This window comes from Petaurus breviceps, unplaced genomic scaffold (assembly GCF_028583685.1).
Source record: "Petaurus breviceps papuanus isolate PSGF00001 unplaced genomic scaffold, PetGlider_PUasm1.0 225, whole genome shotgun sequence".
NCBI lineage: Eukaryota > Metazoa > Chordata > Mammalia > Diprotodontia > Petauridae > Petaurus > Petaurus breviceps.
In genome coordinates this window covers 16,840,063-16,858,343 of record NW_027185889.1, presented here as the reverse complement: position 1 = coordinate 16,858,343, position 18,281 = coordinate 16,840,063, and the positions used below count along the sequence as shown (strand labels likewise).

The 18,281-nt window shown below is 41.5% G+C and overlaps 2 protein-coding genes across 5 annotated transcripts in view; one reads left to right on the top strand and one right to left on the bottom strand.

The window, feature by feature from the left end:
• The window catches only part of CDK17 (cyclin dependent kinase 17), a 159,347-nt gene extending 143,825 nt beyond the window's left edge, over positions 1 to 15,522 (top strand). The window contains exons 14-18 of one of the 2 annotated variants that reach the window (XR_011169700.1): positions 1,818 to 1,860; positions 3,211 to 3,301; positions 4,578 to 4,655; positions 6,979 to 7,395; positions 15,247 to 15,522. Coding sequence is in view for 1 of the 2 variants with exons in the window: in XM_069095194.1 (XP_068951295.1) it covers positions 1,818 to 1,860; positions 3,211 to 3,301; positions 4,578 to 4,655; positions 6,979 to 7,133 (367 nt within the window). In the remaining variant the exon portion in view is untranslated. Of the gene's footprint in view, positions 1 to 1,817; positions 1,861 to 3,210; positions 3,302 to 4,577; positions 4,656 to 6,978; positions 8,453 to 15,246 lie in introns of those variants that run through there. The other variant, XM_069095194.1, reaches the window with a different exon arrangement.
• The window catches only part of ELK3 (ETS transcription factor ELK3), a 94,174-nt gene continuing 84,108 nt past the window's right edge, over positions 8,216 to 18,281 (bottom strand). For 2 of the 3 annotated variants that reach the window (XM_069095195.1, XM_069095198.1), the window contains 2 exons: positions 15,489 to 15,611; positions 8,216 to 10,857 (listed from right to left, as the gene is read on the bottom strand). In XM_069095195.1, coding sequence (XP_068951296.1) covers positions 10,759 to 10,857; positions 15,489 to 15,611 — 222 coding nt within the window. In that variant the 3' untranslated portion in view covers positions 8,216 to 10,758. The other variant, XM_069095196.1, reaches the window with a different exon arrangement.

Here is an 18,281-nt window from a genome sequence, read left to right as displayed (position 1 = left end):
TTTTTCTCCATCTTCCCCGTCACAGACATAATGAATCCCTTTTTAAAAGTAAGAGGCTTAAAAATGAGCAAAATAAATCATTATATGGGGAAAAAAATCTGACAATGTGTGTCATGTTCCAGCCCAGGGCACCTCCCCTCTCTGCCACATTCTCTTTGTAATTTTGCGATTGTTTTCAGTTGTTTTGTGGCAGTTCTGTCCACATGCATTGTGGTAGTTGTTCTGCCTGTTGTTCCCTTGCCCTGCTTGTTTCTTCACTCTCATTGGGTTTTCATCTTATTCACAGTACCTTGTGGCACAGCCATATTCCATTATGGGCCTGTGCCAAGGTGCATTTAGCCAATCCAGGTCGATGGGGTTCTCCTTTGTTTCCAGGACTTTGCTGTCACCAAAAGTGCCGCTGCATGTTTGGTTATTTGAGAAGCTTGTCTCTTCTGACCTTGACCTCCTGGGGCAGATGCCCAGCACTGGGATATCTGGGTCAGTGTAGAGAACTTCTTTCCCATGGTTTCCATATCTCAACCCTAGAACTCTTTCTATGCTTAAACTTGATTATGGCCTCTTGTCCATTTCCTTTGCTGACACCAGTCAGACTCTCAAAACATCTGCGTTTTTATATTCTCAGGCAACTGAAAGATCAGCAAAATTGTTACTAACACCAAAAATAGTTTAACTCACTCGTGGGACTCAATGGCCCTGCTTGTTTTTGCTATAGTAACTGACCTAATGTTGGCCAGATCTTTTTAGGACGAAAAAATGCAATGTCATTTCTATACCACATTTCTTCTCTGTTTCATAAATCACATAATTATTGTAGTATGGGCTTCTTGCTGATTTTTCTAGATCCACTCTTGAGAAAGTTTTTAAAAATGGTTTGTATCGCCATCTCTGGTACATGATTGATACACTCTAAGTAGCCTGTTTTCCAGTGAGCTAGTATCCTGGAGCCCCAGGAACTGGCTCTTCCTGTCAGCATGGAGTGTCAGAATAGGGGAGTGTGTGAGAAGGTGAGAGAGTGCCAGGAGGCCGGAAGGATCTGGGCTGGGGCACCTCCAGAAAGCACTCAGAAGGCTGGCTCCTTTACACATTGCTTTTTACTCATGAATTTTACAGGTACATCAGGCCACAGGAGAAAACGCTAGATTTGTGGCGAAGGAATCATAATTGTCCTTCTTCCCCACAATATACTAGTTTAATTATTGTGCTGATTTAGAAGTGGTTTTTAATCGTTTGGTCTTTCGTGGTTGTTAATCATAAGCTCCATGAGGGCAGAAGTCATGGTCAGTCTTGACAGTGTCCCTTCAAGTACCTCAGACCATGTAGGCCCTCCTCAAATATGTTCTGACTCCTAATAGACCGACTCCCAGGACATCCTGGGCAGTTAGGGGCCAGTCACTTCCCAGCAATGGCTCTGCCTTCTCTGCTACATCATCATTTCTTCGCAGGGGCGTTGGAAGAATTGATTGGCCTATAATGTGTTCGATTTCCCTAGGAACAGGCTTTCCACCTAGAAAAGGCAAGATATTGGTGATTCCATCAGAATCTTGCCCTTTTCATAACATTACTTGCTAATAAATATTGGCCTCATGTGGAGACTTCAGTTTCATGTCCTGTCCACTTCTCAAAGGACTTGAGGCTGCTTCTAATTGACACAAAGTCTTTAGATGAGGCAATTGAGAGTAGAACAGAATCTGCCCAAAGGATCTTTTAGCACCAGAGTTGAGCAAATTACAAAGCCGAGTTGGTATATTGGGCTCTTGAATTTTCTGGCAACCAAGGCAAAAAAGTAAAACTGACCACTTCTTTGTTGTTTCTAGACTAGATTCTGAAGGAATTGAATTGATAACAAGATTTCTTCAGGTGAGTTGTCCATTATATTTTAATAGTTAAAATGTGAAATGGGCAGATGCACAACATTAGAAGCAGAAAGTTTGTTCAGAGTAGAATACAACAAAAAGGGTATTGTAATGTCTTCTCCAGGCTGGAGACCTATGAATTGTAATAATTGACAGTGAGCACCAGAGCTGGAGTCAGGGAGATCTGGATTCAGACCCTGCCTCAGACACATGTCAGATGAGGGGCCTGGACCCAGCTCTCAGTGTTGGAGAAGGGAAGGAGGGCCAAACTAAGCTTTGCAGGGACCCCCCAGTGAGCAGTTGTGACCTGGATGAGGATTCAGTAAAGGAGACAGAAGGAGTAGTCAGATGAGGAGGAAGGGAACCAGAGAAGAGGGTGATTGACGGTGCAGGAGGCTTCAGAGAGGTTGAGGAGGATGAGACTGAGTGAAGACCTGTGGAAGAGATCAGAAGTGACTTAGAAGAGTCTGGTTTGGGGTGGAGGGTGAGGCTGGCAGCCAGGCTGTACAGAGGGAAGGAAGCGGAAGCCCCTATTACAGACAGCCTCTTCAAGGAATTTAGCCGCAGGAGGAGAGAGGTGGCAGAAGAAGGGCAGCTTCTTCATGGGAAGGAGGATATGTCAGAACAAAACATTGGAGTGAAGAAGAGAAGAGGGGCCTCTATATGCATGGCCTCGGCTTGTTCAGGGAGAGACTTTCAAACTAAAAACATGTTATGTCTGGCATCTCATTTGGTGTCCTGCCTCCAAGCTTACTAAAGGCAGAACATTATTGTAGATATACCATGGAGTGTGTTATCAAGGAATTTGGCTTTAATTTTGCTGAGTGTTGGCATGGTTCCATAGCTGATGGATAATTGACCCATCTTTTGATGTCTGAACACATGCATATCAGTTTTATGCTGAAAAATTAACATGCCCTATTATTAGTTATGTCCATTGCCTACAGGGATGTGTAGATGTTTCGTTGATCATTACTTTCACTTGGGAACTGAGACGGAATCTTTCAGTCTCTCTGCTGCCCAGCCATGGTACACTGCCGTGAAGCTCGCAAAGAATACACACACAGCAGATTGAGAAAGTTTGCAGAATAATTACAGACAGTGCATTATAGTGTCATTTTGATCTTTTGTGTTTGTAAAGGAAAAGTAACCCAAGATCAGCTAGTCCCAGTCTTGATTCTTGTCATTTCAAGACCTATAAAGAATCCTAGAAAGGATTCATTCTTAGGGAAAAAACAACTTTTTTTCTATCTCAGTTTAAAGTAGGAACCTAGATTTATAAATGGGCCTGATATACATAAAACTAATAGATTCCAGGAGAAGTTGATGCAACAGTTTTTTTGTTTTTTCACAGTATGAGTCAAAGAAAAGGGTTTCAGCAGAGGAAGCCATGAAACATGCATACTTCCGAAGTCTGGGAACAAGGATACACGCTTTGCCTGAAAGTAAGAGCAGTCCTGCAGTTTGTCTTTCAAACCCAAGAGCCTAGTCTTTTCCATCATTGGGTCAGAACTCCCAAAGGGGATGATGATCTCATGTTATCTCCATTCCTTCCTGAGCACCTTGTTAGTATGTTAAAGGTGAACAATAGCAATTAGTTTTTAATGAAACTGAAATGTGCCTTTTATACAAGTAAAAGTCATGTGTAATGTGATCATCAATCCAAGAAGAGATGTTAGAATGCAATTTTGTTGTAAAACAATGATCACCATTTCAAGACCCTAAAAGATTTCCTTTTAGAAATTCCATTTCTCTTAATTTTTTTTCCTCTTGATGTGTGTTGTTAGATATTGATTTCTTTGGTGTTAACCTTTTATCCTTTTTTCTTTATGTCATTAACAGTCCCTTTCAGTAAGATAATAAGTAGTAACACTATTATAAAGGTCCCAAAGTCCAGTCTGCCTCATTGAAATTACTCTTCTTACTGCCTTCCCTGTTCTCCCCCAACACTTTTTTTAAAAAAGAAGTGAGATGGGTAAGGATTGTGCCAACATTCGGGCACTTGTCTACCTGCTTCTGGTATCTGTTAATCCTGGGATTCCACTGTCAGTGACTAAAGAAAAGGTTGACTTGCTCATCCTTAGGTAGCAGTCAGTAGCAAAGTTATTTGTAACCAAGATCTAACGGTTTTCATTTCCTTCGAGAATTCTTAGATGTTTTGAGTAAATACTGCTTCTCTCAGAAAGGAAGAGGCAAGTGAGTTGTACCATCATTGACAAATGATGTTGCATTTCTAGCTTTAGGTTTGGAACTCAGGCATTTTAATCCTATGAGAAGGACCATTTTGATCACTCTCATTCACTTTATCTCTCCATGGAGTTGAGGCTACTTTAGGGCCACAGCTATATAACCCAACTTGATTAGAAGAGTAGTGACTGGCTCCTTTCCCCTCCCCCTTGCAGTCATCAACAGATGGTTGTATTGATATAAAATTCCTTTCATTTACTCCTTGTCTGTTGTAGCAAAAACATAACACCTTGTGCTTAGAGAAATTGATGTTGGCATTAGAAACCACTTATAAAGCAAGAAGGAGAGGGAATAGTTACTTGGGGGAAAATGTCTTGATTTTCTTCACATCTTGGAATTGGGCAGAGTAGGCTTAGTAAACACTGGGGTCCAAACCTTTTAAAACATTTTGTTCAACAGTTTCAACAAATTTGCTCAAAATTCTAAAGGCTGATGCTTCATTTTTATATCTGACTATTTTCCTTCTTATTCTAGGTGTCTCAATATTCAGTTTGAAAGAAATTCAGTTGCAAAAGGACCCGGGTTTTCGAAATTCTTCCTATCCAGAGACAGGTGTGTTTGTAATAAACCATTTCACGTGTCGATCTTGAATTTCTGAATGGAAGCAAGCTTTTTGTTTATAAATTGGTTAGTAACTTTATTAATGTGAAACTCAATGTCCTGTGCATACCACAATGGTATACTTTTAGAACTGCACGTAACTCGCTTTTCTATATGATGTGGGCAGCTCAGTGTATCTTCACAGAGAAATCAGACTCAGTCAAGTCAGGGAACCTGAAAGCTGCCGATGCTACAGAGACCTTTTACGAGTGACCTGGCTTGATCGTTGAACTCACCGTGCCTGTCACCCAAAGCAGAAGATGCACCTTGTGCTCACCTAGTCTTCAGGTCATCACTTGGAAGCATAGAAGCTGTAGACTGACCCTGGCCCCAGATGGGTTCATTAAAAAAAACCCGAGCCGGCCGCCCTGTCACTGGACTCTTAGCTTTGGCTGGTGGGAACGTGGAGTGACTTGAGTCACCAGATCTGTGGGGTAAACTCTGAACTGCCTCACCCAATGACTTTATATTTTAGGACACAGCAAGACCAGAAGACAGAGCATGCTCTTTTAAGTTCGATAGCAGGATTTCAAGCCCAGCCCCAGCCTCTCTTACCAAGCAAGGACTCCACTCTGGACTTGGGATCTCTGCTTGTCTACGCTGCCCTCTTTCCAGTGGAGTCTTTTTATTTCCGACCTGCAGATTATGTTTTTATATTTGTTGTCACAGTGTGACAATTTCTTGTACAGTTGGTTTTAAGGTCTCCTCTGCCATTAGAGCCAGTCGGTTACAACTGTTGGTGTAACTGGAGCTGCAATTTTTGTGCAGGACTAAGAAACACAGTGCATTATTTATTGCGGAATCATTGCTGCTAAGTAACTACTGTCTGTCTATTTAACACAACAGTTGAATGCCTGAAGAAGTTGCAATGGCTTTATGATATGTGAATGCATCTGTTTCTCCTCACAAACTGTTTGACTGCTGCAGTTTTTGTTTGTTTGTTATTTTTATTAAACTGCAATGTTTCCTGGAATGTAAACTTAGCTTTGCTTAATCGTAAATAGGTGAACCATTTAATGCTCTAAGTTCATGAGACAATTTCTCATTTAACATTCGCAATGTGGTAGTTCTGAGATTTATAAGCACATTATGTTTAGAAAAGCACGTGGCACACGAGGGCACTCGAGCAAGTGATTGCTTGCCTGCCCAGCTGCCGGGAGGGAAGGCAGAGGGAAGGGGAGGAGGCCAGAAGGATTTCCTCTGAGAAGCCCGTGCATTATTTATTTGTCCCCTCTAGGTTAGCAGTGTTTGCATGCTCCTGAACGGTGGTATACGACACATCGACCTTAATTTATATTGTGTTTTAATCCATTGAAGACTAGTGCACACAAATCCGTTCAGACCACCCTCTCATCCTGTTATTCTTCTGAAATATTCTTGTATTTGATGAGAAGCAGGATGATTTCCTTTATTGGAGGACAGATTCCATTTCCTATTGTCTCTCCCCCCTCTCCTTCCCATGATATTCACTTGGAATCAGCTGGAAGCTGTGATAGATATGTGACATGAGCCATGATTAACTACGTACTTTTCCCAAAACGAGAACTTGGAAGCTTTTAGAAAATCGTCACTGGCCTCTGTTTACCAGAGATGACAGACGTGAAGGCTGTGCCTGTGCATCTCATTGGGTGGCAGAAGTCCACCTGGGTGGATGATGGGAACAGTGTTTTTAAGCATTTGTGTTCACCTTTAACAATTAGTTGTATAGTGCATCTTAAAGACTGTAAATTTTTATTGGGATATTTTGAAATGGTCATGTAAATCTCTGGCTGGTATATCATAAAAATAGTCATAGACAACTTAAATTTTTTCCTGACATTCACTGTAAAACATTCAGGGGTCCTACCATTTCTGTTCAGGAAATCTTGTAGTTTATTGTTATTTAACAGTATTAAGTGAATTTTTGTATATTTCCTTTTAACTTTATTTGTGAATAATGATTGTGGCATGTTTGGGGGGGGTGTTTTATTAATAGTTCATGATACTGGTAAATTTAATTATTTTGGGTTTTTTTTAATTTTCTGGAAGAAACAGATTCATGTATACTGGTGAATATTGGACCACTACTGCTTTCCAGCATTTGTAAACTGGTTTTACGTAAAATCCTGTAGACCTAACAAACTGCTGTTATTTCTAACTGACAAACACGTATTAATATTGTACTTTTGAAAGTATAAATATTATGTGGAATTCCTTGGTTTTGTTTTGAAGTTTATAATAACAAAATCTCCATGTTGTTAAAATACGGTTTTGTTGAATTGTGATTCTTCCACAGAAAAGGGACCATTGATTAGAGTAGAGTCACCGTCTGTTACCCCTTATGTCTCACACCCCTTGGGATGCTTAAGTATTGGAATAATGATGATAAATAAGGGCCTGATCCCTTTGGAGAAGGGCCTTTCTGGTGCCATGGCTGTGTCAGAACATTGACCTGCTTAAGCTTCATCCCCAAAGCCTGATTCAAGAAAGGCGAAGAAATATTGCTGGTGATTGCCATCCAGACTCATGTTTGCTGGAGATGCCTGGAGAGGCTTCTTTCTCTCTTATGTTTCTGTGTTGGGGAAGCAAGCTGGTTGCTCCATGATACCTGGCCAACACTCAGAACTGAAAACAAGGGAAGGACTCTGAGCCTCAGTAATAGGATTACTGTTGAAAAGTTCTCTTTCATCCAAAACCAGCAAGGTTCTCAGAGGTAAGTAAGAAAGAAAGCACATCTTTTCTGTCCTTTTTTTTTTTCAAGAGACAATATCAATGCCTAAGTAGAAAAAAAAAAAACAAAAAGGGTGGGAGGGGTCCTTGATGTCTGGTGATTTAGCACCCTGAGCAACATTGGTAACCGTGGCAAATGCAGAATTATTGGTGCAGATGTTACATATTCATAAGGAAGTGAAAACTACCTGATTGGCAGCATCACATCTCTTCTTTGCATTGAGGATCCCCTCTTGTCCCATAGTTAATTCTTGGCAATTAATGCTTTTTACCCCAGATAGACTATATCAAATTAGACATGCCCCTGTGCTGTGGGCAGACCAGGAACATACTAGTCATAAAAAAAAAGTGTGAGGTCATGGAAAGAGCTAGACTCAAATGTATGACACTGCTGTTATTTTTTTTTAAGATGAGTTATTTCCCTCCAAAGAAGTGGCCTTTTTTAGATTAATTTCTTAAATGTCTCTGCCCACCACTGATGTTATGTGGTACAGAGCTGCGTGAGAGTTAATGCTTGGAGGACATTGGTACTTGGAAGAGGAGACAGTGTGTACTTAAAATGAGATAGCTTCTTGAAGTCAGATCCATTTCCCTTCCTTCCTCCCCCCACCTCCCAAAAAGCAAAACCAGCGTCGGTCCCAGCTTGTAGCGCCTTCCTCGGTCCTTTTGCAGCTTTACTGCTAGACCTCTTTGGTGGTCATAATCCATGTCAATGTAATCCAAGTCTAACTCCTGTTAGGCCATGTTTCTTTTGAAAATCATCCTTCTACTGACAGTTTTTATTATAAAATGCTAGTGTAAGCTTTTTTTTTAAAAAAAATTGTTTATTGAACAAAAAAATGTAACAGTAAAAATGATACATACATAAATGCAAGTGAATGAGGATTTTCAGTTCTGTCCATTTGGTGAGATGTGTATATGAGGAATCCAACATACAGATTATGGTCGTGCAGCATTTTCACCATAGCTCTTTAAGACTCAGAAGGCATGGAGCTGAAAAGCTATTGTATACCTTTTTTTTTTTTTTATGTTATTACAAATCTCATCTGACAAAGGGAAAAAATATGTCTGTGTGAAAAATAGAATGGGGCAGGGCCAATGACAGCTTACCTCCAGATGCTTCCAGCTGTCATTCATTTTCCTAAATTAGCAGAGTTCTTAACCCCATCATAATAGGTATGGTATTTTTCCATCTGTAACAACTCACTATAGATTTGATGTAGGAGACAATCAGTGTGTGTGGAGAGGGAAACAGGACCCCATCAAGTTAGGTAACTCTGAGTGGTGTTCTCCAGCCATTGATGGGGGAGGAGAGGGGACACTGGAAATGTTCTTGGATTAGATTCATCACCTTGGTCATTATTGTAGGAACCTGGTTTTGGGGAATGATTTATCATAGTTATGTGGTTTTAGAGACTATTCAGGTGATATTTCAAGCTTGGTTTTTCTGGGTGACTCAAGCAATCAGGTTCTACCCTTTCATTTTTTTAAGCCATGGTAACACTGGCATGCAGCATGATGACCCCGTGGAAGAAGCATTCACTTGGGAATCAGATCATAAGAAGTAGGTGGGGTCTGCCCGTGTCCTGTTTCTGTTGAGGCACTTTTGGAAAGATGAGCTATGGCTATAACAAGAAGACTGACGCAGCCTTACTGCTTCATGGTTGTAGCCTGTGTACTCGATCCTCCTCCCCTCCCCCAATCACAGATGGCATGCACAGAAGCAAGGTTTTTTTTGTTCCTTCTTTCCAAATAATGCAAAAATTTGGAATCCTCGAACCTTTGAAAAAATAGTATCTGAATATTTGATTCCAAAAATATTTAAGTACTAGTTGTAAGAGCTTTACATATAGGTTAATATTTATGGTTGTCCCATAGTAGTGCATTTAATGGATGGTCCAGACCAATTAGCTATACAGTAATCGTTCAAGGTTGCAATGAGCAGTAAACTAATTAAGGATTGTAATGAACCCAATCTTGTTTTTTACCAGTACCAGATACTTTTCCTGGGGTCTTTTCTTCCATCCTCTAATAGGATGTATCTTTTGAAATAGATAGAATGTATCTAATGCAATCTCCTCAAAGAACAGAAAATACAGTTAGAAGGAAGGTTGCCTTTCATTTAAGCTTTGTCCCTCAGGACACATTTTCATAATCATTACTCTAAACTGCAAATGCACATTGACTATATAGCTTGTTCCAAATTACTTGAAACAATTGAATTCAGCTCTATAACCATAGTGCTTCCAGAAAATGATTAATTTGAACTTATATTAGGTTTCTTTCACCTTGACCATAAATTTAATTTATGTCAAGTAAGTAGAGCATTCTGTCCAAATTTTCAAAACTGAGAACCCTCCTCAAAAGGGGTCTCTACCTCTGATCCTAAGGGGTCCTAAGGAAACCCGAACACACATTGACAGACTTAATCTATTCAGATGAGTCATTCTCTATGGAAAATAGAAGCCCTGGTCATTCTTCTCATTTGCTAAAAGAACATGTAACGATTGGGAGCAATCCAAGACAGGTCCCAAGGGTGTGGAAAGAGGATCTCTTTCTATAGCTTTTGTGTCTTCATTCCCTGTTTACAAAGAATCTGAAAGGTCTTGTTGGCAGCTAGAAGGCTTGTCTTTTGAAATTATGCTTTTAATACGCCCTCAGAACATTTCAGTCTATGCATATTCATTTTCTAAATATGGCTTGGTTTATTCTTTAAAAAATAAAAACTCATTACCTTGGACAATAGATTTACTATTGTCTTTCAGTTAAAAAAATTATAAGGCAATTTTGTGTACGATTTGAAAGCACGAAGCAAAAAGTTATATGAATGTGCTTTCATATTGCCTACTTGTGAAAAATAATGCAACACTACCATAGCGCTGTTGGATACTAATTCTTCTCTTACATCCATTTTCTTTTAATACTAGAAAATATATAAATCATTTACATAACATTAAACATTATGCAAAGGAAGGCACAGCCGGTTATAGTGTACATAAGCACAGTGCAGAATCAAGGGGGGGGGAAGCTTCACATCCTTATTAGATACAATGAAATCCATTAAGAAAAAGTTCTTCACGGTCAACAGTGTTCAACACTTGCGAGCTAAAAGAATATAAAAACATGAAAAAAATCATTTAATGCAAAACAGGTTTTATATATACTGATACATATATATATACTGTTGAAAAATGCTAATATAACAAACTGGACTATCCAAGTAATGGAAAGTGCAAACCAGAGTCACAGGGTTTCACAATGGCGTTGTCACGACACAGGAAAACTTAGCCCGTTGGGGGGTGGATTTCTTTTATCGGTTCATGAGTCCTTTAATGTGGAGAGATCATCAGGATTTCTGAGCACTTGAAGAAAGCAGTCCTGGGGAAGAGGCTCTCTCCAGGCTGGGGATTGGCACTGGTATGTGGCTGTTGAGCAGAGTTGGGAACTAGGCAGGAGAGAAAAAGCAAAATGTCACCATTACAAACCAGTGCGAGTGGCAGTCATACGCTGTGCCTGGGAGAAAGGCACCTGATCCAGCCCTTCCACAACAGGGCCCAAGAACAGCCCCTGAAGCCATCTTGATTAGCTTTTAAATGTCTAGAGGAAACTTCACATGGAGAGGCCAACCCTACTGGCTCTCAATGCACAAGTCGATAATGAGTCATTAATACTGTATAAATGTTCCATCACACTTGCCATCAGCTTTTCCAGGCAGCTGTTGGTGACAGTGGAGAAATATTTTCTTGTCCTCTGTGATTTCAAGAGTGACTCTCTCATTGTGAAAGGTAGATAACCTTGGGTTCTTGATTATCGTGTCGCCCGATCCCGATGAACACAAGCTCTGGAAGGGCTTTGAGGATGAGCCTGGAGACAGACTGTTGTCCCAGGGCCAGCTCAGCTAAGACTGGAAAAGCTTGAGTACTGAGCCCGGCCCCCTTTGGAGCCACAGCAGTTCATAAAACCAGCTGCTGGGTGGTGGAGGAATTTCAGTTTATTAGATTACTCCCATACTAATAAAATCAAGAGCCTTTTAAAAGTATTCAGAGTATACACTTTAAGACAGCGAACAGAAAGATGGTTTACTTAACCTGAAACATCATCTCCTTTTGACAGCTGTGCTTGAGATCAGTCAGATAAACATGATGGAAGGGCTTGTGGACTGGCAATAACCAGCATTTGATTGAATGGCCTATATTTAGCCATTGACACTCCCGAATGACTGGTGCTGGGCCTGAAGTCAGGAAGGACCCGAGTTCAAATCCAGCCTCAGATCCTTACAAGTTATGTGACCCTGGGCAAGTCACTGAAGCTCGGCCTGCTTCAGTCTCCTCAGCTGTAAAAAGGAGGTGATAATATCTACTCACAGGGGTGTGAGAATCAAACCAGAGTAATATGTGTAAAGCACCTTAGCACAGTGCCTGGCCCAGAGTCAGTACTTCATAAATGCTTGTTCTTTCCCCTTTTTAAGACGCCATAAGGCTCACACGGCTTGACTTGGCTTTCCTGCAGTTCTAGGTGATGGTGGGGGCAGTGACTGAGTGGCTTCTAATGGGCCCTTCCCACCATAAGTGGCTTCTGGTCAGTCTGATCTAGGGGTTCCTGACCTCCTGTGGCTGTTTTCACCCCTTGAGCAGTATCTGGTATCTCAGAGATCCCTTCTCCTAACAATGGATGAAAATGCTAAATTTCCAACAGAGGTTGGTGAAAACAGACGTCCCTTCCCTGCCCTTCCTCCGCCACTTGGTGGACCTCTGTAGATTCCAGGCCAAGAATGCCTGGTCCCTGAACTAGGTGCTGGGGATGCGGGGAAAAATGGACCAGTCCCTCTCAGAGGGCTCACATTCTACCAGAGGACAATCAGCAAGCTTTTGTGAGGCACATACTGTGCTAGAGCCTGAAGGGAAGACTGCAGTCCTGTCTCAAGAAGCTTTCCTTCTAATGAGAGAGAACAAACAGAACGTGAATCAATACAAGTGTCTACCCAGTACTTTGGAAGGGAAGGCACTGGCAGTGGGGGGAGAACAGGAAAGGCTTCATGCAGAAGAGGGGGCAGGAAGGGTGTCCTTAGCCACAGGAGGGGTGCGTTCCCACAGTCGGGTGCCCAGACACAGTGGATGAGGAATAATGTCTAGGGGCTTGGATTATGTAAGGCTTCTGTAACTCAACAGGAGCAATCACACGCTCACATCTCTGTTTAAGGAAGATGACTTTGGCAGCCATTTGGGTGGTGATAAGACAGTGGAGACACCGACGCCCATTAGAAGGCTCTTGGAATCATCAAGGGGAAGAGGTCATGATGGCCTGAGCAAAAGGGGGCAGATGTAAGAGAAGTGGGGAAAGGATGAAGGACAAGATTTAGTGACTGGATATTTGGGGTGAGGGAGAATGAGAAGCTGAGGATGATGCTATGGTTCTGAACCTTGATGAGAACTGGGGGGACCACACGGTGTCTTTGGAGGCAGGCACTGAAGCATTTATAGCCCTGACATAGGGAAGGAGCTGAACCAGACCTGGGAGATCACTGGTGGAATTTCCAGGTGAGGAACCTCCTTGTACCAGTGGGCTGGCACCTTCTTGGCAAGGTATAGTCTATATAGCGGTATCAAACTCTCATTGAACAGGGGCCACTACTCCATACACAGAGGTCCCTACAGGCTGCATACCAGCTTGCTTTCAAAGTGTAATATTACCAGTGTTTTACTGGCCACACTCAGGAGTGCTGTAAGCTGCATGGTTGGGACACAGAAGTGAATTGTCCAGGGTCACACAGCCACTGTGTGTCAAGGGTATGACTAAAGTCCAGATTCTCCAGCCACACAAACACGTGTATACAGGAAAGCTGTCCCAAAAGTCTTAGTACAATTGAAAGGCTCTGAATTCCAGAACGTTTCTGCACAACCCAAGACTTTTTGCAGGGGGAAAAGGGTAAGAATAGTTTCTCAAATTAACTTCTATGCTGGTGTTTTGGAATTTACCTCTTGATTTAATTTCAGCTTCTAAAGTTTAAAACTAAGACTTTGGGGAGTGAGTGTGTGTATATGTGTACTGAGTAGCGATTTTCATTTTCCATTGCCTACAGCCTGTCTGTCCCTAAGTTGTCTTAATTACAGAGTATTCTTGGGGAAGGATGATTTGTTCTTTTCATCTTCCCTCGTCTCCTCTGATGCTCCCCACTAATTTGCCATAACTGTCATCTCAGATTTCTCCCTCTCCCCCCCCTTCCCTTCAAATTCAGGCAACAGCTTTTTCATGATCTGGCTGAGGCATCTGAGATCTGTCAGCTTTAACCTTAAAGATTCAGATCCAGTTTTCTCTTCTAATTATCAGCACAAGAAAGTTGCCAGTCTTGCTGAAAATTCATTACAGGCCAAGTCTGTGTGCTTGGTTCTCTGATTCTAGGACATCTATGGCAGAGACAGAGTCTATGGAAAAGTAAATTTTGAAGGAAATTATTTTCAGACATGATAAATTTTTTAAAACTGCCTACCCTGTACCACCCATTTTGAGAAGATCAAAACTAGCATCCTGTTCCATTTTTCACAATGCTCGTTTCTTTTTTCCCCTTTCATAGGAAATGCCCTTTTACAAAAGGGGAGGGGGTCTGGCATTTTTTTCCCATCATTACCCTGACTGGCCCCCAAATATACCTCTGTTTAATCCAATACTTTAGGGAGGTTTTCTTAACCTAGGGTCCACGAATTTTTAAAAATATTTTTACAATTATATTTCATTACAGTAAATTTCCTTTGTAATCCTCTGTATTTTATGCATTTAAGAACATTATTCTGAGAGGGGTTCATGACCCACTGGCTACAGTTACAATCACACATATAGTGGCTGTAGAATTGCAGTTAATTTATTGAAATACTAAATGAGAATCTTACCCATATACCTTCTGCTGAGTTCCAAAATGATTAAAGTGGTAAGTTAAGGGAATGAAGAATCAGTAATCAGTTAAATACCTACAATGCACTAGGTACTGGGTGTATAAATAGAAAGCTTGAGACAGTCTCTGCTTACATCTGACTACAATCAACTGAGATAATGAGACTCAGTATTTCATAGAAGCTATAGCTGAGGCTAGTCCTTAAGATGCAGGGAAGTCAAAGGGTCAGAGGATTAGAATTCAAATGGGGGAGGGGGGGGCCACGGAGTTAGGTGGCACACAGTGAATAGAGCTCTGACCCTGGAGTCAGGGACCTGAGTTCAAATTTGACTTCAAGAAACCTGACACGTTTACTAGCTTTGTGACCTTGGGCAAGTCACTTAACCCCAATTGCCTTGCCTTTCCCCCTCCAAAAAAAAAAAAAAAAAAGCAAAATTGGACAAGCTTAAGTCCATTTTCCCCCATCCCATTCAAAACTAAAAAGGTTCCAGGTAGGTAAATGTCATAATGAGGCGAAGAACTCCTGGAGAATAAGGACTGTCTTTTTACCTGACTTTGTATCCCTCCCCCTGTCACAGAGCCTGCCACGTGGTAGAATTGCTGATTGACCAATTACAAGGCAAACCAATTACAGTAAAATACAATTCTCTGTCTACAAACAACTCCCTGGACCCCAAGTTAGGACTCTGCTGTCTAGTCTCCTCACCTCCCCTTCATTTTATGGATAAGGAAACGGAGGCTGGGAGAGGGGGAAGCATCTTGTCAAAGGTCACACAAATAGTGTCAGCAGCAGGATTTCAATCTAGAACCCTAGAACCAGCACTGGTTCTGCTGCACCAAGATGTTTTATGTGCATTTTTCTTCTAAGTGTAATTACAAATTATAAGTACACCGTTTCTATAAGTTTAGGGATTTTGTTCAGTACTCTTTTTTTTTTCTTCATCTCAGAGATCAGAGATTCTTGGCCTTTTGGGCATATGGATCCGTTTGGCAGACTGGACAAGTCTAGGAGGACCCTTCTTTTCAAATACACATAAAATGAAATCCATAGGATCACAAAGAACTTAGATTTATCACATTTATATCAAAATACATATTTTTAAAAGTCCCCAGACATTATAGTAAGAGCCCCTTGCTGTTGGATGATCTATTCTTATCTATCAGCAAGCATGTTCACGTCCCAAGCTCACCTGAAACAAAGTGTTGGGTCCTTGCAGCTGGGCAGAATTCAGCGGGGCCACCGGGCTCAGGCTGCTCCAGAAGTGAATGCTAGACAGCAGCGGGCTGGGCGTCAACAGCAATCCGTTTGGACTCTACAACACAAACATGGCACATTCACCTACATTTCTTTCTGCAGAAATGATCTCGTTGCATCTTTAAAGCAAAATAGAGTCATGTTTAATGCCCTGGCAAACGAATCCCAGGGAATCCATTTAAATTCTACTGTGCACTTAGCACGGTACCGGACACAGAAAAGGAACTTAATACTTTTTTTATTCATTAAGAAAGCACTTAATAGTTTTTTCATTCATCAAAGCAGATCAAAGCATACTATTTGCTCTTTTTTTTTTCCTGTTTCTTGTAGTTTTTCCCATTGGTTCTAATTCTTCTTTAGAACATAACTAATGTGAAAATGTGTTTAATATGTATATGTAGAGCCTATATCAGATTGCATGCTGTGTTGGAGGAGGGAGGAAATTTAGAACTCAAAATTGTACATAAGTGAATGTTGAAAACTAAATTAATAAAAAAAATTTAAATGCTCTTAATACTTTTTCATTCATTCATAGAAGGCATTTAAACGTTTATTCATTAATTCACTCAGAAGCTTTTACTAAATCCTTGTTGAATTGAGCTAAATTACATCAGCTAAGATACCAAGCCAACACTGCTATAATCCCTGTGCCCTCCAAGAGTTTATACTCTATTGGAGGCACAAAGCATGGCCCCGGGTACTTAGGTACAGAATTAGACAGTCATTGCAAAGGCATGGGAGTAAAGGACAATCAAAACCTTGTATTTTTTTTTTTTTTTGCTTTTTGGAGGGCAGTTGGAGTTAAGTGACTTGCCCAAGGTCACACAGCTAGTAAGCGTTAAGTGTCTGAGGCCGGATTTGAACTCGAGTCCTCCTGACTCCAGGGCCGGTGCTCTATTCACTGTGCCATCTAGCCACCCTGTACTTTTTCAAAAGATGTATACTCTGCCCATTGAAACAAGTGGGTTGCTTTTAAAAGAAAATGCCCTTATATTTCTGTTGTTTTGTTGTTCCGTTGTATCTGACTCTTCAGGACCCCATTTGGGTTTTTATTGGCAGAAATACTAGAGTGGTTTGTCATTTCCTTCTCCAGCTTGTTTTACAGAGGAGGAAACTGGGGCAAACGGGGTGAAGTGACTTGCCCAGGGTCACATAGTAAGTGTCTGAGGCCAGATTCTCAAGTCTTCGTCCAGGACTGGCACTCTATCCACTGTGCCACCTAGCTGCTTCTTTTCTGCTGCCTTATAAAGCTCTTTCACACACAACTCTTAAGGTCCTTTTATCCACACCATGTGGAAGGAAGGAAGGTTATTACAGTTCTTTTTTACAGATGACAGTACTGAGGTCCAAAGAAGTTACAGTGACTAACCCAAGGCCACAAAGAATGGTAAGTGATGGGGCAGAAGCTTGAACCCAGTTTAAGAAATGAAAGGTGCTTCTCAGGACTGTGTATCTAGGTCAGCAATGTCACTTTACAAATAGGAAAACTGATTCCCAACCCCAGGCTGTTTCCACAGTTTCCATCTGCCACGCCCTCCCCATCCAAAGGAGGGTCTAGTAAAGAGGTTCTTAATCTCAGGTCCATAGACAGATTTCAGGAGACTTATGAACTTGAATGGGAAAAAAAAATTACATCTTCATATTCACTAATTTTGAACTGAATTTAACATTTCCTTCAACCATATTTCTCATCAAAGGTCCATTGATTTCATGAGACTGTCAAAGGGATCCATGACTCAGAAAAGGCTGCAAATTCCTGCTCTAGAAGGATGCCTTGCCAGGCCTGTCTGCCATTTTGGTAATTCTCCCTGCTCCCAGACTGTCTCCTACCAAGTGGATTGACAAAGGGATCAAAAACATAAACCAAACAGAATCCAAATCCTGAACCCCCATTATTATCATCACTGCCTTATCAATGAGCCTTCCAATGCTTCAGAAAAGAAGAAAGTTTTAGCTCTTCTTTCTGTATCACTTCTATTTTCAAACAGAATGCCTTCTTACCACTACCCAGAAAGCAATCTCTTAATACAAGGGCAGGGGGGAATCAGTACAGCAAAACTAATCAGCCTATAGTCTCTACAATGCTCCACACCCCAAGTTTGCTATCTGCAAAGAGAAGGCTTCTCCTAATGCTGAAGACCAGGGCCATCCTCCCCCTGCTGCAGCCTCTTTGGAAGCTTAGACTGGTTCCAAATTTTATCCCAGCCAGGGAGAAGGAGGGAAGAGAATACATAAATGATAATTTCTGGCCATGTACAGTTTCTGTTGTTTTTTTTTTTTAAATAAAGTAATCCATTGCATGCCAGATTCTTTTTAAGACCAAATTTCTCAGAGGAGTAAGCACAGAGCAGCTAAAGAATTTCTGGTCTGTGAGCCAGTGAGAGATTAGTGAAGAAACACTGACCCTGTGCCTTGGGCATCACTCCTGTTCTCTGCAGGAAAAGCTTTCAGGCCAGGCAGCTTAGAGGCTGCTCGTGACATGGCAGCATCCCATGAGAGGCTGGTGATGTCAGTGAAGGTCTTTGTCTTCCAGGGACAGCAGCAGGTGCCAAGAGTGTCCCTGATTGCATCACGCTGGGCGCTTCTTAAATTCTGAGGGGAATCAGCCTAGAGTGAAATCAGGACAAACATCCCGAGTTCTGGGGCCCTATGGGAGCTGCCAGGAGGATCCTGCCTCAGAAGAGGAAGTCACACACTAGCTGTGTGATTTAGCCCAGTACTATAATGA